This window comes from Asparagus officinalis, chromosome 3 (assembly GCF_001876935.1).
Source record: "Asparagus officinalis chromosome 3, Aspof.V1, whole genome shotgun sequence".
Classification (NCBI taxonomy): Eukaryota; Viridiplantae; Streptophyta; class Magnoliopsida; order Asparagales; family Asparagaceae; genus Asparagus; species Asparagus officinalis.
The window spans coordinates 97003795-97028791 of record NC_033796.1 but is presented as its reverse complement, the minus strand read 5'-3'; the positions used below and the strand labels follow the sequence as shown (position 1 = coordinate 97028791).

The 24997-nt window shown below is 35.2% G+C and overlaps 1 protein-coding gene across 3 annotated transcripts in view; it reads right to left on the bottom strand.

The window, feature by feature from the left end:
- The window catches only part of LOC109834506 (putative ion channel POLLUX-like 2), a 28948-nt gene extending 11283 nt beyond the window's left edge, over positions 1–17665 (bottom strand). The window contains exons 1-13 of one of the 3 annotated variants that reach the window (XR_002245592.1): positions 17454–17665; positions 16017–16093; positions 13795–13976; positions 12176–12471; positions 11195–11266; positions 5820–5895; positions 5637–5735; positions 5395–5549; positions 5205–5309; positions 2826–2912; positions 1708–1792; positions 818–965; positions 3–79 (exon numbers count right to left, since the gene is read on the bottom strand). Coding sequence is in view for 2 of the 3 variants with exons in the window: in XM_020402545.1 (XP_020258134.1) it covers positions 3–79; positions 818–965; positions 1708–1792; positions 2826–2912; positions 5205–5309; positions 5395–5549; positions 5637–5735; positions 5820–5895; positions 11195–11266; positions 12176–12471; positions 13795–13976; positions 16017–16093; positions 17454–17545 (1551 nt within the window). In the remaining variant the exon portion in view is untranslated. The remainder of the gene's footprint in view (positions 1–2; positions 80–817; positions 966–1707; positions 1793–2825; positions 2913–5204; positions 5310–5394; positions 5550–5636; positions 5736–5819; positions 5896–11194; positions 11267–12175; positions 12472–13794; positions 13977–16016; positions 16094–17453) is intronic. The other 2 variants (XM_020402545.1, XM_020402544.1) reach the window with 2 other exon arrangements.

Here is a 24997-nt window from a genome sequence, read left to right as displayed (position 1 = left end):
ACCTCCTGGAGTCCACGCCTCATGTCCTTATACTTCAATCCTGCTAGATCTGGGAAGCTATATAGATTGAATACATTTTCTGCAAAGCATATGAAGGAACTATGAGATAACCATCAATTCTGGACATGTTAAAATATTAAAATATCTAAGAACTGTGTAAACAAACGAAATAATTAACACTTATATACTATACATAACATTATGGGATAGCAGCTTGCATAGCAGGGATGATATATCAGTGATATCAAATAATCATTTGAAAGAGGTAGACTATGGAAGTTAAGATGAAGTTGAGAAAGCTCCACAGAAGAATTAATCATTTTTTACAAACAATGGTCACTGAGGAATTAACTCTCGACAAGGTACCAAAATTTGTAGCTGAGGCCACTATGATGAATGAAAAGCCCTAGAACTCGACAACTGCTGTCTAGGAGAAGAGTTGAGACTCATGCAAACAAGGTTCCGCCCTTAAACCCTCATGACCACAGAGAGTCCAAATTATTATTTGAGTTTATAAAAATTTCCATTGTTAATTCATTTATCTACAAGGCAAAGAACTGGAAAAAATAAAAGATAAAAGATAAACGAAAGAAGGAACAAAGAAGGAACCCAAATGATCCCGACCCCAAGTTATTAAGCAATGTAGGTAGAAACCAAAGGCACTCACATATCTGTATAAGAGAGAATATTACATTGGGCCTTTTAAACAATGGCTAACAACCAAATAATGGAAGGGAATATTTAAAGCCAAAAAATAATAATCAATAACTAGTAACAAAAATGGAATTACGACTGGCAGCGTGAAGCGAGGAATTACTTTGATAATTAAGCAAGTGTCTGTAAATTTTCAGGAGCCCCTTTTGACGAGAACACTGAACAAATAACTTGGATGCAACCATTTCCACTGGCTGCACGTTTAACCCAGTTATTGACTTCAGAAGGTCACATGTGCTGGAATTTGAAGCCTGCAGTAATAAGAAATAAATCCAAAGGACCAAAGGTAAGAATATATGGTTAGGTATTAAACTATTATATTTTACTCCCATGACCAGAATAACTGAACATATGGTGGCATGGTTGTAACTCTTCAATTGCAAGGATACTGATATAAATCCTGGCAGATTGCTTAAGACTGAAATTGTGTGTTCACGCGGTCATGCACATACACGTGTGCAGACACATGCATACATATATATATGTATGTATGTTTGTCTGTCTATATGCATGAGTGAGAGAACATGTCATGTGTGTGTATGTTGGGGGTACTGGATGGATATGAACTAGTTAGTAGCTCATTTAGAAAATTAAGCTGCCAAAAGATAGGAGCCGTGTGGTCCACTAGCCCTGAAGTCATTAGAAAGTTTTGCCTCACTACTAGTCCAGATCTTGGTATCTCATTTCGTAAAAATATGTATGTATATGTATGCATGTATGTAATGGTGAGGTCTACCTACTCCAATCTAACTAGCAAGGTGGACCTCACAAATAGACATCTCTCAATAGCTCATTTAGCAAAATGAGTTGCCACCTCATACTATGTGGAAAAAATTGGATATGATGAGACAACTCATTTTGCTAAATGAGCTACCAAGACATGTACTACTGGTGAGGTCCACCCTGCTAGTCATAATGGAGCAGGTCAACCTCACAACTCCTATCTCTCGGTAACTCATTTCCTATATAGTAAACAAACTACAAATTACCTACCTCCACAACAGTTGGGACAGATGTAATTTGGGGCAGAGGTTGTAGAGCCAACAATGAGAGAAATGCATCAGTGTCAACTTCATACCTGATAGACAACCACAGCAAGAATGGTGCAATTGAAATAATTTTCACATCAGACCCAAGTGAGACATTTGATAACAATTCTAAAGAAATAATAACAATAAATGGGCAGGTATCACATTATAACATCATGCAAATTATTAGGCAACTGTTATGCACTGATAATATTCCTCATAATACTCCATGTTCTCAATTAATGCATAATCTTCAATTTAAAAGGGTTCTAAAGTAAGAAAAGAATCAGTTGAACAATCATATGGGCCATAATGCAGAGCTGAACTTTAGAGCATAATTTAACTTCCATCAGAACTATACACCATCATACTTCAACCTCTTTGCAGAAACTTTAGCTCAACAACTCAAGGAGGTTGCTAAGTCATTTATGTGATTGCATTTTTTATTCTTTTGCAAGCAACCACAACATGTAAGTTTTCATGAATCAATATATGCTTGATGCTTTTACTGTAAATGGGCATGTGAACTTAACTAATAAGCACATGTAACATGCATGAAGTGTAAATTTGTAAGTACAAATATGATCTTTTCAACAACAACAACATCTGACGTGGAAATGTATCAATACACTTACAAAGGCTAAAAATTGAACATAAAACTCTTCCCTGGTGCTGGTAAAAGGTGGTTAACCTATTTCAAATAAACAAATTTGCTTATAGCTTAAACTGCTCTGGAAGTACCTAGAAAAGATGGCTCATCTTTCTTATTTCTAGTCCATTTCTTGCATCATAAATTAGTGACCACATTATGTCTATCTCTGATGCCCTTGACTTTCCATCAGAAATAACTTTAATGAAGGAAATGTGCTAATTACATTAGCAGTTAATTTTTAAGTGATTGATAACAATGTATTGACAACAATGTCATTAATACAATGTGATTGATAGCAATGTGAAAGGATATTAAGGATATTTTTATTTATCTTATCTCCTAAACTTTAATGCACTGGTATCCAGACTACTCCAGAAAATAATCATGATGCATACACAGATTATATGTGTTACATAACAGTCTTTAATTACCGATCATTCTTTGCTGGCAGTATAATAATAGATCGTGCTCTGTTTGCTGCTGCTCTTTCAAAAGATTTTGTCAGGCTAAGGCTGCAGCTGCATGTGTAAAAGCATAGAATACTTGTCATTATAGAAGTAGAAAGTTTCACGCACAATTAGAGAGTCAGAGATCAAAAAAGAAAATATCTGATAAAAAGTATAAGATTATCATACACCTAAAATACTTTTCATCATCAAAACTCGAACCGAAAAATATATTGAATATTACAGCAATTCTATTAGCTATTAGATGCTTGGAAAATTAGGAGGAAAGCTCTTGTTCTTTGTGCTTCTTTTTGCTTTGCATGTATGGATGGAAAGAAATTGTCGTATGTTCACCTCTTTGATTGCGAAATCACCAGACCAAATTGCTCATGTAATTACTACTATGTCGGGACATCTTCAAGATGAATAGCGTGTTTCTTTGGTGCTTGCATTGCTCGTGTTCAACGGGTGACTGTATGCCTATTTGGCATTTCATTTTGCTGATGGCAATGTTTTAAAATATCGGTTATCGAAAATATATCGGATGGCCAAAATTCATATTGAATCCTAGTTATCAGGATATATCGGGGATAAGTAATATAAATCGGAGTGTTACATCGGATGGTGAGCTTATATAATATAATGTCTTAAAACGTAATCTAAGCACATTTAATGAAACATAAACGTACTAATATGTAAATAACACATGTTTAGGATCACTTTATCAATTGTTTTTGTTTAGTGGAAGCGAAATAGAATAGGATAGTATTGTTTTTGTTTAGCGTATGTGGGTCGAATATGAAAAAAAAAGATGGTTTCTTGTCTCCAAATGCGAACCAGCTCACTTAGAATGTAAATTGTAAAAAATCGGATAATTTTAGCCCACGAAAAACCGGTTGCTTTATCAGATTTACACTGCTATATCGGGAAAGATCAGATCAAAACTATATGCGATATATTTTTGTAAAAAACGTATCGGCCATAGCCCAAACCCTATATGGGGATAAATTGATAAAACCAGTCTATATTTAAAACATTGGCTGATGACATGCTTCTTGGAGGCTGACGTGAAAGCCGATAAGTTAGCCTTGGAACTTTCTTTTTCAGTATCATTTTAGTCATTATCTACTCTAGGCCTTTATTTTAGGGTGTCACGCATTGTACATATTATTTTCCTTTTTAATTTAAGGGAGCTCTGCTCTTTCCCAGGCCACACACACACAAAAAAATGCTTTGGAAAATATTTAGGTAGACTTTCGGCCTCACGAAAACTTAACCAAAGATTATATATCCTATCCTTTATGATTTGTCAATATACAAATTCTAGAATTTAATATGGATTGTCTATCATGGTTGGACTAATTATATTACATTTCTAATATAAGTGAGTTATTCACTTTCTTCTTATTCTTCTCAACAAAAAAGCTAAAAAATATTACAATAGAATCACCACCATCCACACACACACACTGAAGATCACCACCACCAGTAAAAATGGAAACAATGAACAGGTTTTATTAAAAGAAAAAAGAAATTACACAAAACCAAAATCTTAAACAGCATAGTTGGACTGTTATAAAAAAGTAACAAACACAATATCCCATATACAAAATATTTTAGCACAAAATACAAAGCAATGGAAGAAGAAATGGGGAAGACATGGAGTATGGCATTATGATGTGACCAGCTACAATAACTAGTACAAGCGATCCGCTCACTAATTCTGGTGAGGTCATTCTCTGCTGAATCTCCAACCCCCTTCACAAACTCATCTAATCACAATTATTTTTAATGAAAATAGTGATTCAATTAATCTACATGTTCCATTTCTCATTGTTTCTTAGAGAAACAACATGGTTAATGTGCAACATGAAAGCTTTAATGAAAGTTAAGCAGGGGAAAATTATAAAACTAGAGAGAAAGGGATAGACACTCGGCAGAAGTTAATGAAAGCTGTATAATAAGAGAAGTATTGTGTAGTAAAATTGAGATGGAAGTACATCAAAAGCTTAAAGAAAACCAGATCATCTGCGGTCATCTTAAACTAAAACACTAAAACCTAATGATCTATTTCAATGAAGCAACATCGACTCCAAATTCATTCATGACTTCAGATCACAATTAAATTTCAAGAATTCAAAGATATGGAGGAATAAAGTGAGAGAGAAAAATGTGTCTTAGACTCTTAAATGGGAAGATGATTTCATTCACACCAATTACAAAAACCATAGTTAAACTAAGAAGCCAAGATATAATATGAAGAAGAAAAAACTCAAACCACGAAAGTTTGGTGGGCCACTCACAAAGATGGTTTAGTAGTAAACCTTCCAGTAACAGAAAGTACAACCAGAAGAGAGGAAATACCTCTTTGTTAGAACATCAATATGGTTAAAATCTTTGGCAATACCATCTCCAAGCTTTTCTATCTGCCTCCTAGGTAGATCAGATAACAGAAGGATTCGCTGCTTCCTTCAAATTTGCATAAGAATACAAGAAGATGTCAATTTAAGAGAAAATTCCTAGAACACCATAATGACACAAGATAGAGCATCACCTCGCTCTAGCAGTTCCAAGGCGGATGGCAGACTCATGAAACTTATTTAGCTGCTTCAGTATACACATGAGATGACTGTTAGTTCCACAGATGATAATATGATCAGACTCCATAACCTGCAGCTGTGCTCCTTCTCTTATCTTTTGCATGTTCCTCTGCCCTTATAAAACATGTAAAGATGTATATTAAAATAAATAGAAATTAACAACTTGATCAGTAACCTCTGGAAACCAAAAACTCACTCTGAACTGTTCAGTCATTGTGCTTAACAACCGGGAGTAGAATAATATGCCCCAGATTGCAAGAACAAGGCCAATTATACGTTCAACACGTGTTTTTTGCTGTTATAGAAGTGCACAGGAAAAAAAGGAATCATGCTAATGTTACAGTTCTGAAACAAGATTACTAACATAGAATAATCATACTCTTAAGTGAGTAGATGATGAACACAGGCATGCCCAAGCCTCCCAAAAGCAGTCTTCTAGAGGTTGTTGTTTGTTCCTGCATTAATTGCCAATAGCACTTTCAGAAGATGCATGCACTTCATCATATTAGATGGTCCTTTAGATTATTTTATATCTTTTCCTTAATAACTCAATTAGAGCAAAGTTAAACAAACAGCATCATGGAAGTTGGCACATGATAGAAACAAGAGATAAGTAAGAAGCTTTTAGATCATTATTTCAGAGATGACTTCCTTGAAGAGTCAATATCTAATTGGATCCCTGTGGGGAACGTCCCAAGCTGTTAATCTACACCATAATCTACACTAATCGAAGTTTGAGGATAAAGAATTTCCAACAATCCCATGTGCCCTGCTCAGCCTATGGTTAGTGAAATGGTGATATTGGGCCGTTATGTATAGGAGGTTAGTGAATAATTAGTATATGGGGCAGACATTATGATCTGAACCGTGGGGTTAACTGTTCCTAACCCAATCCATAAGGCCATCAGATGACTAGCTCATACCAATTGGATCTCACCCGTTTTCATCTCAGAACTGACCCGACATCTGAATTGTTCTCGCCTCACTATAAATCATCTCCAAGGGCTAGGGTTTATCCTCACTAAGAAAGATCTGCCACTACTTTAGTTTCCTCTGCAATTTCTTCCTTTAACAAGCTCCTCTCATGTACTTGCCATCTTGGGCAAGATCTCATATTCTCATGGATGTGGGCTCTAATTTAGTTATCAGAAGCTGATAGCTTAGCTTAGTTGTTTGTTTCCTTTAGTAATATTTTAGTAGGCTGACCTTTGTTCTATTAGCTTAGTGCCTTATTATACTAGCTTATTTGGTCTTGCTATAGCTGCCCATTATTGAACTTGGTGGCTAGTAGTAAGTAGATTTAGTAGTTGTTAGTGAAAGTTATTGCCTTCTACTTGTAATAGTTTGGCACTGGTTAAGTCTTGCTGCTCTTTTCAGTTATTATTTTGAGTAAGATCTGGTCGTTTGCTCTTTTGACTGTCTTGTAAACTCAACTAGAGTTCATTTGAATGAGAAACAAGCACTTTCCAAGAACCCACAAAACTGTAAAGGACACGGGGTTGCACCACAATCATTATCCACCATTAATCTTTGACAACATAGAGTCTGATTTGAAGTAATCATGTATGGACCTTTATAAAAATCAAGTACTCAACAATATTTTCTATGAGGAAGAACCTTCCAAATTGCTTTGGACATGTGTAAGACGGACTTATGAATGGCAAGTTAAAGGGATAGGACATGGGTCGAGTGGCAAGGACGAGCAATGGACCTAAACAAACAGATGTTGAGGAAAAACATGTGGTAGATGTTAATTTCAAAGAGGGTGGGTTGCTAACATAGCTGAATGAAGAAAATCATTGCTTAGCTGACGGGAGATTTAGGATAAAGGCTTTCTTGTTATTGTTTCTTGCTGGAGCGATGCCTAATGTTATACCTACTATAAGAACTTGAAGTGCATTCCTGATTCTTCTAATAAAATTATATGCTATTCTTCATAGATCTCCATAAAGCTTTACTACGACAACATGCTTAGGTGCTCCATGTCTCAGTTCAATAAAATTGATGCTAATATGATTTCCTTAAAGAGAGTTGCTATATGATCTATTAAACTAATTAAAACGAATAAAATGAGTTATTTATGTCAGCAAAGAACTGAAAATTGTGAGGCAATTGAAACACTACATGTAATCATAGACCGAGATGGGTTTCACATGTGTGATGCAATGTACGAGGGAAAATATTTTTGTTTCTTTAAACTACTAATACTATTCATGGATATTTTTGTTTTTCATTGCACCTAAGTTAGTGATCATTTTTCAATTTTCTGGTTTTAATTGTTAAATTCTCTTAGAAAAAATGCCATTTTTTAAAATCACAAGCAAAGTTAACTTAGAAATACTCACTCAGAAAAAACTATTCACACTCGGAAGAATGACAGTGACTGCGAGGTCTTGACCCGATCTAAAACTGAAATTACAACTGCGAGAATCAAGGTCCTTTGGGAAAATGATCAGTAAATATGAGAGTTTAAGTCCTTAAGAAGGACGTCCAAGTGTATTTAATAGTACCCCTGCTAGTTCCTATATTTCTATTATCAATAGTCTTGTAGATTTGTGTCCAGTTTTTTCGTAGTCAACTCCTAAGAAAAGCAATAGTCTCTTATGGATGTATGATATCTATTTTGTTTAGTCTCATATCAGGAACTTACAAAGATATGGATAGCGTTATAAGATAAGTCATTAGAATCCACATCACCTGCTGGCCAAGTTGCATGAATATGGATATAGATACGGGTGTGGGACACGACATATATATTTGTAAAAGGTAGAGTATGGGCTGAAACGCATGGGCTAAAATCATAGTTTTGAGTGAGATATGCAAATAACCCTTTAAAATTGTAATTTTTAACTGAACATAGGCTGAAATAAGCCCGAACTTTGCCTAACAAGTTTCAAAAGTGGATGTGAAGTGTAGGATATATACTTCAAGAAGTGTATAACGTGTACTTTAAATTAAAACATGTATTGTACAGTTGAGTACACGTCTAATAAACAAATGTATGCAGATATGTAAGGATTGTCCAAAAAGTGTCAGATGTGGGTATGGGTATGAGACATGTCAGGTATGGGTACAACTTCATAGCAGAAGTACCCATGCAACATAGCCTAGTGGTGGTCCAAGATATACCATTGTCATGCCATGACAACGACATAGCATGTTTGAGGTGGGTTGATTGTGATACCCCCACTTGTTTAGTCTCATTTTAAAAATTTACAAAGATGCAGATGGATTTCTACGATAAGGTAAGGGATTCAAGTGTAATAACTACTAGTTATTTTTGGCAGTGGTTTGAGTCAAACATCATGCTAGCCAACTAGAACAAAATTTTACAGTGTTAAGTCGATTAGAACTGTGCCAAACCTAGAATTGGGAGAGTTGTAAAAATTATCCCCCTTTTTCATTTCTCTATACAAAAATGTGAGTTCTAATCTCTCAAATTATACTAAGTTTTAGCTTGGAACTAGCTGGTAAAAAACTAAACCTCTCCTATTTATTTTCTTATTTTTTATTTTTCATATTTCTTTTCTTTTCTTAATTCTCTTTCCTCCAATGGTTATCACCATCATTAAACCATACTGTCATATCTGACCGCGCCTCCTCTTACTCAACTATTTATATGATTTTTTCTTTGTTTTATCGAATATTATAATTAAATAATTAAATTAAAAATAAAGAAATTATATATACATAATTTATTTTAAAAATGAAATTGAGAGACGATGGAAAAAGATGGGGGCAAAAAATTAGAGGAAGATGTTGATTTTTTTTAGACTTGTACTATAATAATAATCAAAAAATCAAAAAGTTACAAAATATATCATAATAATAATATAATTAATAATAATCTTATAGTCTAACCAAAAGTTATTTAGTAGTAACTAACATTGTAGTAAACAATTATCAATAAATAATAGTAATTTTTAAAATATGTAAATAGAATTAGCATCATCAAAATGCATAAAATATATACCCAAAATTGTCCAACGTCATTTCATCAAGATATCTCACTTCACAAAATCGTTCAAAATTATCATATAAAAATATCCCACTTGCAAAAAATTGTCCCAATTTAATAATTATCTCAATTCTTGTGAAAATGTCTTAATTGACTAACACGTCTTAAGTTTGCATTATGTATCATGCGATTCAAGTCTACACAATTCACTAGGCTAAAATACCACTTTAGCCTATAAATTGACACCTGACTAACCAATAAGGCCTAAAAAATAACGTTAGCGATAATAACACCAATAAATTGATACACTTAATGTTTACACCCACCCCGATTGCCAAAGTTTTGATTTTAGTTCGGAAATTATGGATTTTTGCATATACATCCATAATATCTCTCACCTCTAACACTTACAGATTTGCCATCCAGAATTCAAAATATTTACAAAAAAATTCATCTCTCTCTCCTCCTCTCCCTAGCATCTCTTTCATCCTCTTCTCCTCACACCCTCTCTACTTTACTCCTTCCCAAAATTATTCCTTCTCCCCTTTCATCCTTCCCAAAACTCGCTCTCCCCCCCAATCATTTGCTTTATTCTCCTCTTCTCCCCTCTTTTATTCCATCTCCCCTTACCTCCTTCCCAAAATTTTCACCCTCAACTCCTCTTCTACCTCCTTCTCCACTCTGGTTTATCCCCTTAACTTCTCTATATTTCTCTCCTGAACCTCTCTATATTCTCTTATCACAGTCTTCTCCTTTCCCCTCTCTCTCTTTCTCTCCTCTCTTCCCTCAGACACTAACTAAAGGCGGAGAAGGAATGGAGGAAGGGGAGGAGGAAAGGGAGGAGAGAAGTGGAGAAGGAAAGTGAGGGGAGTGGAGAGAGAGAGAGAGAGAAAGGTTGAGAAGAAAGAGAGAACTGATTTTTTATGCAAATATCTTAATTCGGAGGATAAATTTATAAGTGCGGGAGATATGTGGGGTATATATGTAAAAATTCATAACTTTCCTGCTCAAATCAAAACTCCAGCAACAAGAACAGGTGTAAGTTGTTAACTATGTCAAATTTATATGTGTTATTGTTGCCGGCGTTATTTTTTGGCTTATTTGTTAGAGGGTGTCACTTTATAGGCTAAAATGGTATTTTCGTCCAATTCACTTGCATAGTAGTGTTTGATAATGCACAGTTTATGGTCGTTGTTAGTCCACGGCCTAATAATTTAGTTCTTATGTGAACTAGTTATCAATATGGTCTCAGATCATTGAGTTTCTAAATGTGCCAAGTAGCATATTGCAACCCACGATTTTGTTGTTGCCAATTATGGAAGGTAGATTATAGTTTATAACTAGTGGTTGAACTGGTTATCAACTAGTTGAAGTAGAAAGACTCACATGCCATGCTAAATAACATGACGGAGGAATTACTTATGACAGTGCATCTAATAACCTTGATAGTTTACTGGAGGAAGGTAAGCAGAAGTGAAAGAGAACATGATGATAAAAAAAATATTTTGCTTCTTGGCAGTGTATATGAAGGGACAATATGTTGGATATACATAGCTAAGAACATAACAATTTGGACATTAAATGTTTGCTCACTAAGGAAAAAGCTACGGTTATCGACTAAACTTTGACAGCATATCACATAATATATGATGAATGAGAAACACAATGTAGTTAGCAACACCAGTACATGTTATGTGCTGAGCCACAGCTGAAAATTCAAAATACATTGTGTACATGACAGTAACAGCACAACAGTGTAACAACTGAAACAAAGCAACCAAAAAAAGTTAGGCTACCTGAATCTGTAAAATAGAAAACCGCCAATTACGACGAAAGAGAGACATGCTACAAGTAGTGCAAGCAAAAACCTGCAAAATGTTGACGACAATATTGTTAAAACATTTAATGATAAATAATCACCAATATGACTTGAAGAGAAACTCTCCAAGAGAAAATCAGAGAACAGTTCTCATAAAAATGTTTAGTGATTTTTCAGTGGAATAGAGTCAGTCAGCATCAAGGTTTTATATATCGGATAACGGGAAAATATCGGATGACCAAAATTCATATCGGATTGCGGATATCATGGAAATATCGAGGATATGTGGTAAACATCGGAACGCCATAACGGATGTTTGTATATATAGTATAATGCACTAAAATGTGATCTCAAGGAACTTAATAACAAAATATAAATAATATATGTTTAAGATCACTAATCAACCTTGTAAAACAATCAAAAGTGTATCACATGCTGCAACATTTCGTCTGATTTTTTTAGGCCAAAATGTCATTTTATATGATGGGAAAATCACGATATCTCGCCCAAAAATTGCCAAACGTGGTATATTGTTTTGCCATAAGACATAAAAAAGGATATACCGGTCAACATATTAGCTGATATATCGGCTATATTGGGGATATATCGCCCAAAATAGTCAAAAAGCCGTAAATGATATTTAGTAACCATATCGGTTGCGGCAAACCCTATAAAAGGATATATTAGGGGATATATCGTGTCATGTCGGTGATATTTAAAACAATGGTCAACATTGTTACATAAAAGCAATTCATGAAGAATCTGCAGCTACAAAAGTGCAATAACTTAAAAGCATCTTAGGGGACTTTCTTGGTTTTTCATTGCAGATGCATATTGACAAGTTAGTATTAAAATGGAAACTTTCATTTAACTTAGTCATCAGATAAGTATGTGTCACAATAAAAAGATCATGATTGCAAATATCATCAGGAGTAAACTACAATCGTGTTAGACTTACGTGCCAATATTTCGTTCAAGCTGCATGTTGAATAAATAATATAACCGAGATAGGCTCCATCTAATATCATGAAATGATGGGAAAGTTACGTCCAACTGAAGTGGTGCAGGTTTGTTAACAGAATTGGACATGCAAGCAAAAGCCAAACTTGTATTGCCGAAGCCTTGGAGACCAAATGTTGACAGCATCCGAATGCTCCTCATAATACAATTTACAGTATGATTAAAATCTAACTGTAACAATCTGGATATAAGGTAGATTGACATGCATTGCAAAAGAATTTTAGTCTGCCATCCCTGCAATTCATCAAAATTGCAACCGATATCAGAAAAATAAAGTGAATATAACATTATCAATAGTAAGATTTACCAGCCAAGGCTTATTTGATTGTGGTCTTCTTTGAATGTTGATAATTCCAGGGGAAAAGGAGGGTGAAAAAAAATGTGCTAATCAAAAGAAAAGTGAAATCTACATACTAGCCTCCATCGACTGCTGCAACCAATGGTACAAAGACCAATTCCCAAGAGTCAGTAAAGAAAGATTAATTCCATATAATCTCAAAATGTAGCATAGAATTGAGATGAAGACTTCTTTGAAGAATGTCTGACAGTGAGACCATAATTAAATTTATCCCCTATTCACTTGACTCTGTATTTGCTACTTTATTGAGGAAGATATGTTTTGAGTACTCTGACTCTCCAATATGCAGTTGCAAGTGCACTATGAAAGTTCAAAGTTCAATTGGTGGTACAAGTAGAAATCTATTCTATGTTATTATTGCCTTTGCATCGGGAAAGATGAATGGTCAACACAGGAAAAATGAATGGTCAAGCTTTTGCGTCTGCATTCTACTCAATGTCAATTTTTAAGCCTGCATGTTTCATTGAGTATTTCTCACATTATTGGAGTTTTTACTAAATTATGAATCTAGTGAATCCTTCATATGAGACAGCTAACTGATAAGGTTATGTGACCCAACCAGTTGCCAATTTTGACTTGAATCAACAGCATTTTTAACAAGTGAACACTAAATCACTGGACTAAGTTGTTTAGTATGAAAGACATGAAATCGTGTAGGTTTGGCTGCATGACTATCTGGCCAAGCTTTTTCATCCCAAATAGCAGTAAATACATATTGTTTTTGTACCTCTTACATATACCAGAAATATACTGCCGCTATACTTACACTACCCTAAGATTCTAAGAATATGACAATATGACAATGTTATGAACATATTGACCGGCATACCTTACAGTTCTTCATTCAAAATGGAGAAATCAATAGACATATCTCTAATAAGTAATAACCTACTATTCTTCTGTCATTTTAGATATCTTACATACAATGCCTCCATCCTGCTGGTCCTAAGTAGGAAATGGGAAAATATTTACCATAGACTAATAATGAATTGCAACAAACTTGAAAGCAGATCATACATTCAACATGCAAGATGAAGCCGAGGACTTCTATCGTTAGTCTATGTTAACCAAGGAAAACTAGCATGCAGTTGGACAAGTTAGTGGCTTACAACACTATATAATACTAAAATTATTTCTAGTATTGTCTTATACCAAAATAACAAATAACCAAATAAACAACACGAAAGTAGAGCAGTTACATTTCCACTCAAGAAAGCTGAAGAAATTACGCAGCTTCTCTGTGCAGTATTATGCTCACAGTAGTTTCTGCCCTTGTTAGGACTCTCTATTGAGTTCACAGAAAATGTTGTAATATCCAAGACACGTGAGTTATGGTTGTATTTGCTACCCAATCGCCTTTTGGTAGAGGCCTTCCATTTTCCTGATAGAGTAGTACCACCATGTGAGAATAATGATTTAAAAAGGATTTTTATCTAAGATGTTTATCTGAGCTTTATGTTTACAAATTGTATAGCATATCTTTTTCCAAATTCTAAAAAACGATCATCAAAATAATCACTATAAAATGAAGAATTATGACAAAAGAATTTCGAAAAATGCAAACATAATTAAGTGCACAAATAACTTAGAAAACAAGCAGCACACTTGAAGAATGGTTCATGCCAAGTTTTCACCATAAATAGTGAGTCCTGATAAGAGATAATGATACATAAGGAAAGCAATTAGTATTTATGGTGAAAGAGATAATGATACATTCCTGGATTTTCAAAATATAATGTGTTCTAAAATATTCTCTCCTTATAAGACTGAAGGAGATAATGTTTGTACATGACAATAAAAGCATGGTACGGCAAAGATGGTCGCAAGAGATGCAACCAAACAAACATAGTATTTTCAATCAGGCAGAGAAACACTACGGTTAGCAGTGACAAAAAACATGGTAGCGGCAAGTTCCAGAGATTTTTAACCTGTGGGAGGTTGCAGCAATTGAAAAAAAATGCTTAAGCTTGCAGAAGTTGTACTGACCGAAAAGGAAGCATAAATCATTCTAGGGGTACTAGTGCTTGTTATAACACCAGAAACAATAGATTATGACTCTGATGCAAAGAGGTGCAATTACTAGGATCCTCAAAATAGAATAAGGAGATAATTTTTTAACATAAAAAGTTGCATATAGGACCTCGAATCCAAGAACCAAATATAGAAAGTATCACGCCACTTAGAAAACTGGTCCTATAACATTCATAAATGAAATCATGCTCAAGAGCTCAGCTCATGTGAATTAAAAAGACAACAAAGCTTTTATTCTCAACTTTTGTGCATGGCTACAGTAACGTTTTATTCCATTTGGCTATGTTAAGAGTAGTCTCCTGCGTTAAACGAATAAGCCATGTCCTTCTTATTTGCCTCCATCCATGTTCCTCTTGGCCTATTTTAAGTCTTTGTCATTAAAGATGATCTTAACTCTCCAAGCTGCTCACTTATTCTCTCTTTGTTGATGATGTACAAGTCATCTCGGCAACTATGAAAGAATTTGGTTCATGAAGTAACCTAGTAGACCGTGCTATCCAAGTCTAGAGCTAAAAGAAGCAAAATGCATACAGGTATATCCTACGTGAGAAAATTAGTTATTTTATTACATCTAGGACATGAAATCCCATAAAATAAAGCAATGAGATGGACAGCTAGTAAATTCTTTCGCGCTAAAAATTTCATACGTATGAATTATGAAAATCATGGTCAAGAGCTAAGCACCATATGAAAGAATTTATACTGATTCCACTGTTTCATAGTAGCTTGATTCAGTGCTTTTCCATCCATTTTTAGCTAAAAGGTGCGATATCAGGGCTACCATAATTATATCATGCATGTATACTGAATATTTTCTCATATTCTAGCTTATGGATTTCTACTTGGTTCAAATCTATCTTAAACCCTCTAAGAATTTTTTTTTCAAACTCCAAAACAGAAGCTAGTAACTACAGTTCTTTTTTTTTTAATCCACCCCGGAATTGAACCCAAGACCGTGGGAGCCATATTGGAACCTCTCAACCATCCAAGTCATGGTAGGTAGTAACTGTAGTTCTTTAAAACTTTAAATTCTCGTCCATGACCCGATACGCGATAGAATTTTAGAATTAAGTAAGTCTGGTACTTCAAAACTTCACATTCTTACGATCCTGTATGCACCAAGCAGGTAGAATAGAAAGCATAATAGTTCTTTACGAGTCCAAATTCTTGTGTTCCGAATATACTTGCTTTCACAAAAACAAACATCTATGCATAAATATATAAATATGTATCTATATGCATAAAGATATAGTCTTTGTTAACAATATGATTTCTTGGCATCAAGTATGAAAAAGATAATGATACATGATTGAAAAATCTATTTTGTTACTGTCTAACATGTCCAAAAGCAGAAAAGTGCCGTTCTTGTGGCAAAAGTCTCTAGGCATACCATTGTAAAATCTCAAATAGCAATAAGAATGTGGAGCCAAACATTGTAGCCGCCAAGAACAATATTGTGAAGGATACCTGATAGTTAAAAATCGCACAAAATCAGGAGTGTGTAAATTACTACTAATACATTTCACAAAAAAATAAATAAATAAATACACATACAAAATAGATTTATTCAAACACAGCGAAATAAAAAGAAGCACGCTGAAATGCATAGTCATATAATAAATTATATAAACAGTTACATGCACGAAATTTGGAAAGGGGAATGCGGTTGCACTCTCTGCAACTTTCTTCAATTTTATTTTGTGCCCCTCCGTGGTTGCGCTCTCTGCAACTTTCTTCAATTTTATTTTGTGCCCCTCCCTCATTTTGTAACTTTTTATCTCCTCCCCTCTATGCCTTTTGGCATTTTTTTCTCAACTGATGTGATAATCATGGTGTTCCGCTAAGTTTTGAGTGATGAAAGAATACTATGAAAGTCAGAAGTCTTAATTGAAGTTAACGAAAAAATTCAAAGTCTAACCAAATGGAAGTATCTCTTTGAAAAATAATTTCATATTTAAAAGATATGAATATTAAACTACAAAAACACAATTTGGTATCAATGAATATTCAAAGGATGTTAATGTGTCTAGTACAAATATTAACATTTCAATATTCAATTCAACTCAACTCAACTCAACGTTTTTCTGCCCCTGCACGAATTGAATATGAGCATTCCCATCTAATTCATTAATTTATCAGATACCTATTTGTACATTTTATCCCTTGATATTTATATCATTACACATATGGTGTTTGTTTCAATCCTCCTTACAATATTATTATCCTAGGATCTGCACTTACGTTAAATTGATATCTTAGTCAAAAATTAAAATTGCGAATTTTTGCATCACCATTATTAAGGAATAATTTTCAAATAGGGATTTAAATTAAAAGAAAATAAATGCCTTTAACCAAACGGAAAAATCTCAACAATCAAATAATTCAATATCCATAAACTATGAAATATTAAATCACATATTTGAAGGATGTTCATGTTCGAATTCAGATTAGAATAAATTCTTTAACCAAATGGAAAAATCTTCAAATATGAATTGAAATTTAATAAAAATTTCAATTTTTTTAACCAAACGGAAGCATCTCTGCAATCAAATAGTTCCATATTCATAAGAATTGCAACATTAAACACATATTCGAACTATTTCAAAGTGGGTAAACTACAAATATGAGCATCTGAATGTTCTAATTCGACTGCATTAGTTTGCAACCCTGCTTCCAAGTTCCAAAAGCCCAGTTAACAACAACAAAAACAAAAACCCACCTCACTAATTAAAATCTCATGCAACCCAAGCACACCCAGATAATAAAATCGAATAAAAAATCGATGGGCAATCAAGAATCAATGAATCAAGACATGGGTCGAATTTACCGGCAAAATTTTTTGAAGGTAGAGGCAGTGGAAGAGGTGAGGAACCGAGGAGGAGGGCTCAATGGAGAAGACCAAAGCACCTGAGAACACATTGTTGATGGATCGAGGGGGTGACTCGAACTGAAATCTCGGGCGCCCTTTATCTCCAACTCTAATTCTAATCTCAATAATGGGAGAAATTTATTGAGTGGTCGGATCCAAAGAAATATCCCTGGAAAATATCAACCTCAACATTTGAGGTTGAGGTAGAAAGTAAAGGAACACCCCTCAACATTTGGGTCTGACAAAAACCACCCCAACCCCCTCAAAAAAACATGTTTCATGCTTTTCTCAACAAGTCCCGTGTTGACTTACTTTAAAATATAAAATGACCGAAATATTCTTTTAAAAATCAATTCATCCCAGCTAAGGGGCTGTTTGGTTGGTTTTCCTAAAAATCAAGAAAATAAAAAGGATACATGGAAATCAATAAAATATTATTTTCATCCATTTTCATCCCTAAAACTCATCACAACATCCAATAAAATATTATTTTTATCTCACAACTCATCTCATATCATCTCCTAAAAATAAACCAAACAAAAAAAATATGTCACATCATCCAACTCATCTCATCTTCATCACATCTCATCTTTAAAAATCACTCACATCATCCAATAATATGGTGACAACTTATCTCATCTCATTAACATTTCATTTCCACCCATTTTCTCTAAAAAAAGCTAAAAAATCGATTTCCTTATGCGTGGATCACATCATCCAATAATATAGTGACAACTCATCTCATCTCATCTATTTTCTTATTTTTATGAATGAACGAAACACAAAAAAAGAACCTATTATAGGAAATAGGTTTCTTATAATTTATTTCCTTATTTTTTTTAGCCAACCAAACAACCTCAAAACAAATTTTCTTAAAAAATCACTCACATCATCCAATAATAATGTGACAACTCATCTCTCATTCTTTGATTTTCTTTTTTTTTAGCCATCCAAACAATCTCAAAACAATTTTTCTTAGAAATAGGTTTCTTATTCTTTGATTTCCTCTTTTTTAAGGCAAACAAACAGCCCCTAAAAAGACCCCCTACCGCCCCCACCCCACACACCAATCAATAGAAAAAGACCCCAACCATCCTTGCAATGAATTTAAAATGTTTTTACCCTCTCTCCCCTCTCTTTCTCTCATCTTGAGAAATACTAGTGCAATGTTCTAATTCTTCAGGTGACATGTTAGATTTAACAATGTCTCTTGTCAGTGGGTTAAGTAAAAGTTTAGAGGGGTTAGATCAAATTTTTGACGTTAATGAGGGTTATCATAGCAACGCCAAATTTAAGGGGGTTTCTCCAAATTAAAATAGCTAATGGTGATTTTCTAAGACACTCCCCATAGTTGGGACTTGGCTCTGTTTGGCAAAACTAGCTGAAAGCTGCGAGATTATAGCTGAAAGCTGTCAAGCTAGCTGAAAGCTATGAAATTATAGCTGAAAGCTGATAGCTGTGTAGCTAGCTGATTGACTAGAGCTGTTTGGCAAAAGAAGCTATACAACTAGCTTAAATTTGTTAAATGGCTAAAAAGGTCATGCAATATTATTGATATAAAATTAGAATTATTAGGGGAAAAAACAGAAGAAAAAAATTGTCGGTTCCTTCCCAAAGACAAACGCTACTTGAGATAGCTTTCCAAAAGCTACTTGCAAAAGACACAATCTCCAAAATAATCTCATCCTATTTTTGGTTACCAAACAGCTCTACTAGCTTATTGACCAAGTCAATAAGACACAAGCTCTTAGATAAGACACTTTTTTTGGTTGCCAAACAGTACCTAGACTGTGGTTTTCTAAAATTATCTATATTATTTACCTCCAACTTTTGGAGATTTTGCACTTATATATCTAGAGTTGTATTTTATAACACTCTTATATCTACTTATTGTTAGCCCTTATGTTTTGATGATGTTCTTACAACCACCATTATCGGTACTAATGGCTTATTGAGTGTAAATATAGTAAAATCATTTGTCAAGCTCGTTAGTGCCATTAACGGAGGATGGATGGAATATACGCTCAACAAAGGCATATAAAAGCTTCATCCGATTCAAGCTATATCAAAGCTCAAGTATATTGCTCTCTATATGAGGATATTAGCTTTCTTTTGTTTTTCTCTCTAGTGCTAGAATGTAGGCAAAGAGTTACTGAGTTTACTTGAAGCTATTGGGAATCACACACACGTTTTTAGACTTGTGTCTTTTAAGCGTTTTTTCACAAAACACTATTTTTCACAAGTATGAGTACCTATCTGCAAAATTCTTTTTCCAAACAGTTTGTTTTTAGTATTAAAAACATTTTACAAAGTTTCAGAATTTTCAGAGGTCAAATGAATATTTTGCAAATATTTCAAGTTGGTCAAAAATCCTTTTTCAAGAAAATATCAGAAATCGGTCGACCGGTACGGTCGACCGAATTTTCAATCTTCTGATCGGTCGACCGTGCCCGCCCGGGTCGCCCGATCCTATGCCCTTTCCTTAGTATCTTTCCAGATTGTCGTCGGTCGACCGATACGGTCGACCAAATTTTCAATCTTCTAATCGGTCGACCGGCACGGTCGACCGACGAGGCTCTGGTTGTTTTTCCAAATTTCTTTAGCTGCCCGCGGTCGACCGAATTTTTCGGTCGGTCGACCGACGGTATTTTCGGTCGACCGATTATTTCTTCGGTCAACCGATTTGGTCAGCCGCGATTTTTTAAAACGGTCGTTTTTCGCCTCGACTCCTGTGCTTTCACTTATTAGTGATTGGCACAGTCTGAGGTCACAACCTGCAAAGTAGATTATCTTCCTAAATAGGAAGATTGGGTTTTTGTTTTTATTGATTTAAACTCTTTTATAAAAACCCCCAAGCCTGCTTCTTCTTCTCTAAGCCTAACGTTTGAAAGAGAACCAGAGAGCTCTGTTTCTTCCTGAGAAAATTTTCAAATCAAACTTGTTCTTCTGAGTTCTTGTGTGTGTTTCACTTCCCAGCTTCAGTACTCTTCTCTTTGCTATAGGGGCTTGTGTAAAGAGAGTGTCTTGCATTTATCTTCTGCTGCTGTGAGTGAGATCTTGTGTAGATCGACTGTGAGGGAGTGTGATCTGTGAGATCAACTGTGTAGTGAGAGAGAGATCTTGTGGGATCATTGTGTAGACGAAGTTCCGGCTTCCAAACCGGATGTGTTAGTGGATTTCTCCTCGAGAGTGGGGAGCGGGGACGTAGGTCAGCGGGCCGAACCTCGTTAACACATCGCGCGTCAAGGATAACGATTCCTAACTTTATCTCTTTCTTTATTATTGCACTTCTGTTACTGTGGTTTGTTTGTACTGTTTTTTAATTGCATATTAGAGCCTCTTGACCCTAATCACCCCCCCTCTAGGGTCCTTCAATTGGTATCAGAGCTTGGTCTCTATATCAGTTTTTGGTTTAACAACCTTAGAGAAAAGATCTAATGGAGGCCTCTTTGAATATGCATATGTTAGAAGGACAATCCACAACTAGACCACCTCTCTTTACCGGGACAAATTTCGCCTATTGGAAGGCTAGAATGAGAATTTACCTTCGTTGCATAGACCTTGACATTCTAGAGCTCATAGAAGAGAAATATGAGGAAAAGTCCAAAGTCGGGAACATGACCGATGGAGAAAGGCACCTAGCTAATCTCAACGCTAAGGCTATGAACGCCTTAATTTGTGGTCTTTCCCCTAATGAATATAATAGAGTTTCCACGTGTGCAACCGCATACGAAATTTGGGTAAAATTATGTGTCACACATGAAGGAACCCCCCAAGTTAAGGAATCTAAAATTAGTGGGCTTATGCATGATTATGAGCTATTTAAAATGCTTCCAAATGAATCCATTGATGCTATGTTTTCTCGTTTTACTAATATCATCAATGAATTACATGGTCTAGATAAGCAACTATCCATTCAAGAGATGAACTACAAGATACTTCGCTCCTTAACTCCGGCATGGGAGCCCAAAGCTACGGCCATTGAGGAAGCTCATGACCTTACTACCTTAGCTCTTGATAGCCTTATCGGAAAGCTCAAGGTGCATGAGAAGAAGCTAAAGGGGAAGGAGAAGGAGGAAGTGCCATCACGTGAAGTTGAGGAGCCGTCACCAAAGTTGAAGACCATAGCTCTCAAAGGAGCTAGTGACAACTCATCTTCGTCGTCGGATAGTGAAGTTGATTTTTCTAGAGAAGTGGCTCATCTCTCTAGAAGAATCTCTAGACTTATTAAAATGAACAAAAAATTTAATCCCCGATCTAACAACAAGTTTTCATCTCGTGTAGTTAAATGTTTTGAATGCAATGAACCGGGTCACATCGCTAAGGATTGCCCCAAGCTCAAAGAAAAGTACATGAAGTACAAGAAGAAGAAGGCTATGTATGCCGGATGGGAAGAATCCGAACCAAGTGACTCGGAGAGTGATGAAGAAGGAGCAAAATTGGCTCTTCATGACCCAAATGTTTGTTTCATGGCAAATGAACATGAGGTAATATCCGAGGCCGAAAGTGAATCTTTCTATATGCAATGTGACATAGCTATGGCTTTAGAAGAGTTGAACTTTGAATTTAAAAGAATGTCTAAAGAATACTCTTCTTTTAAAAAATTGCATACCTCTTGTGATATTAAGCTAGAGCAACTAACAACCTCTCTTGCTCTAAAAGATGAATTGCTAGGAGATCTCGATTTCGAGAATAAGCAACTAAGATCAAAGATTGAAAAATTAGAAATTGAGGGTTGTAGGACTAGACCCACTCATGTTTTTGCTAATTATCATCATGGTAGAAATAGGTTTTATGGCTCTCACTCTCATGCATACAAAAGAAATTTTGTGTGCACATATTGTATGAGACATGGACATATTTCTACTCATTGTAGAATCAAAGACAATGAAGATTTTTATGGTTTGATATGGGTACCCAAAGGTACCAAGACTACTAACCACCAAGGACCCAAGACATGGGTACCTAAAGCTACTACACCTTCATCTTCTTCTTTTGTAGGGAACGTCGCGGCAACGACGTAAGGAGATGTGGTACCTTGATAGTGGTTGCTCACATCATATGACGGGCAACAAAGAGTTATTTGCAACCCTATCAAGGATTGAAGGAGGCAATGTCTCCTTCGGTGGAGGTGAGAAAGGCAAAATCGTTGGTATTGGCTCCATTGGTAAGAAACCCTCACCCATAATAGAAGATGTTTATTTAGTAAGTGGTTTAAATCATAATCTTCTTAGTATTAGTCAATTGAGTGATAAAGGTTTTGATATTTCTTTTAAACCGGACAAATGCATCATTAGTATGGATGAAAAAAATTGTTTTCATTGCAAATCGCAAGTCTAATGTTTACATTTTTGAGATGAATGAGTTAGTGAATCAAGATGTAAAGTGTCTTGCGGCAATTGATGAAAATCCTTGGATTTGGCACAAGAGACTTGGACATGCAAATATGGAGCTAATCTCAAAATTGTCTAAGAAGAATCTTGTGAAAGGGCTACCTAACTTGCACTTCATAAAAGATACAATTTGTGAGGATTGTGCCAAAGGTAAACAAACAAAATCTTCTTTCAAATCCATCCATGAGGTATCGACTTCTAAACCCTTGCAATTACTTCATCTTGATTTATTTGGTCCTATGCGTGTTACCTCTCTTGGAGGCAAACACTATGTTTTTGTGATTATTGATGATTTTTCTCGTTTTACATGGACAATATTTCTTGCTAAGAAAAATGATTGTTTTGAAGAATTTGCTAATCATGTTAAAAGGATTGAAAATTCTTTTGATTTGCCAAAATATTTTTAGGCGGAAGCCGTCAATACGGCTTGCCCTGTTTTAAATCGTGTTTTGATTAGACCAAGGCTTAAGAAAACCCCTTATGAACTTTATCATGGAAAAACTCCTTTCATTGGTTATTTTCGTGTTTTTGGTTGCAAATGTTTTATCTTAAATACAAAAGATCACCATGATAAATTTGATTCCAAAATTGATGTTGGTATTTTCTTGGGTTATGCACCTCGAAGTAAGGCTTATAGGGTCTTCAATAAACGAAGCCTCGTTGTTGAAGAGTCTATAAACGTTACTTTTGATGAGACTAATGTTGGCTCTCAAGTTGTTTTGCCAAGTTGTGTTGCCTAGGAAAGATGATGATGATGATATTGAGGGAGGATTGGACTTGTTGCAAATCAATGACACTCCCTCTATAGAAGTTCAAAAGGATGTGGATAGCACAAACGCTCAAGATCAAGTTGAACCACCTAAAGCTTGGAAATTCACATCAAATCATCCAAAGGAACAAATCATTGGGAGCCCTTCAAAAGGAGTTATAACTCGCTCAAAAGCCTTGAGTGAATGTGGTAATGTTGCATTTCTATCTCAACTAGAACCTAAAAAGGTTAATGATGCTTTAAATGATGAATTTTGGGTTTTGGCTATGCATGAAGAATTAAACAATTTTCAAAGAAATGAAGTTTGGAAGTTAGTTCCTAGACCTAACAATGCTAGTGTTATTGGTACAAAATGGGTTTTTAGAAACAAACTTGATGAACATGGCATTGTAACTAGAAATAAAGCACGTTTAGTTGCCCAAGGATACAATCAAGAGGAGGGCATAGACTATGATGAAACCTTTGCACCAGTTGCAAGGTTGGAATCTATTAGTATGTTTTTGGCATTTGCTAGTTTTAATATTTTCAAATTATTTCAAATGGATGTCAAAAGTGCCTTCTTAAATGGTTTTATTGAAGAGGAAGTGTATGTTGAGCAACCCCCCGGTTTTATAGATCATGCTTTTCCTAATCATGTTTACCGGGTACAAAAAGCTTTATATGGGTTGAAACAAGCTCCTAGAGCTTGGTATGCTCGCCTTTCTAGTTTTCTTGGTTTTATAGATCATGCTTTTCCTAATCATGTTTACCGGGTACAAAAAGCTTTATATGGGTTGAAACAAGCTCCTAGGGCTTGGTATGCTCGCCTCTCTAGTTTTCTTATTGAAAATGGTTTTTCAAAAGGAACAATTGATAACACACTTTTTGTGAGAAAAAGGAAAAATGATTTCATTTTGGTTCAAATATATGTGGATGACATTATTTTTGGTGCTACTAATGAATCCTTGTGCAAGGAATTTTCTAAAGTTATGCAGGATCACTTTGAGATGAGTATGATGGGAGAGCTTACATTCTTTCTCGGGCTCCAAGTCAAGCAAACTAAGGATGGGATCTTCATTTCACAAAGCAAGTATGCGAAGGAATTGGTGAAGAAATTTAAGTTGGAGAATTCTAAGCATGCGCCTACTCCCATGAGTACTAGTGTTAAGCTTGATGCGGATGAGAGTGGTGAAGATGTGGACCAAAAACTATACCGAGGTATGATAGGTAGTCTTCTTTATCTCACCGCTAGTAGACCCGACATCATGTTTAGTGTATGTGCTTGTGCACGTTTTCAAGCCTCTCCTAAAGCATCTCATTTAATTGCGGTTAAAAGGATCATTAAGTATGTTAATGGAACT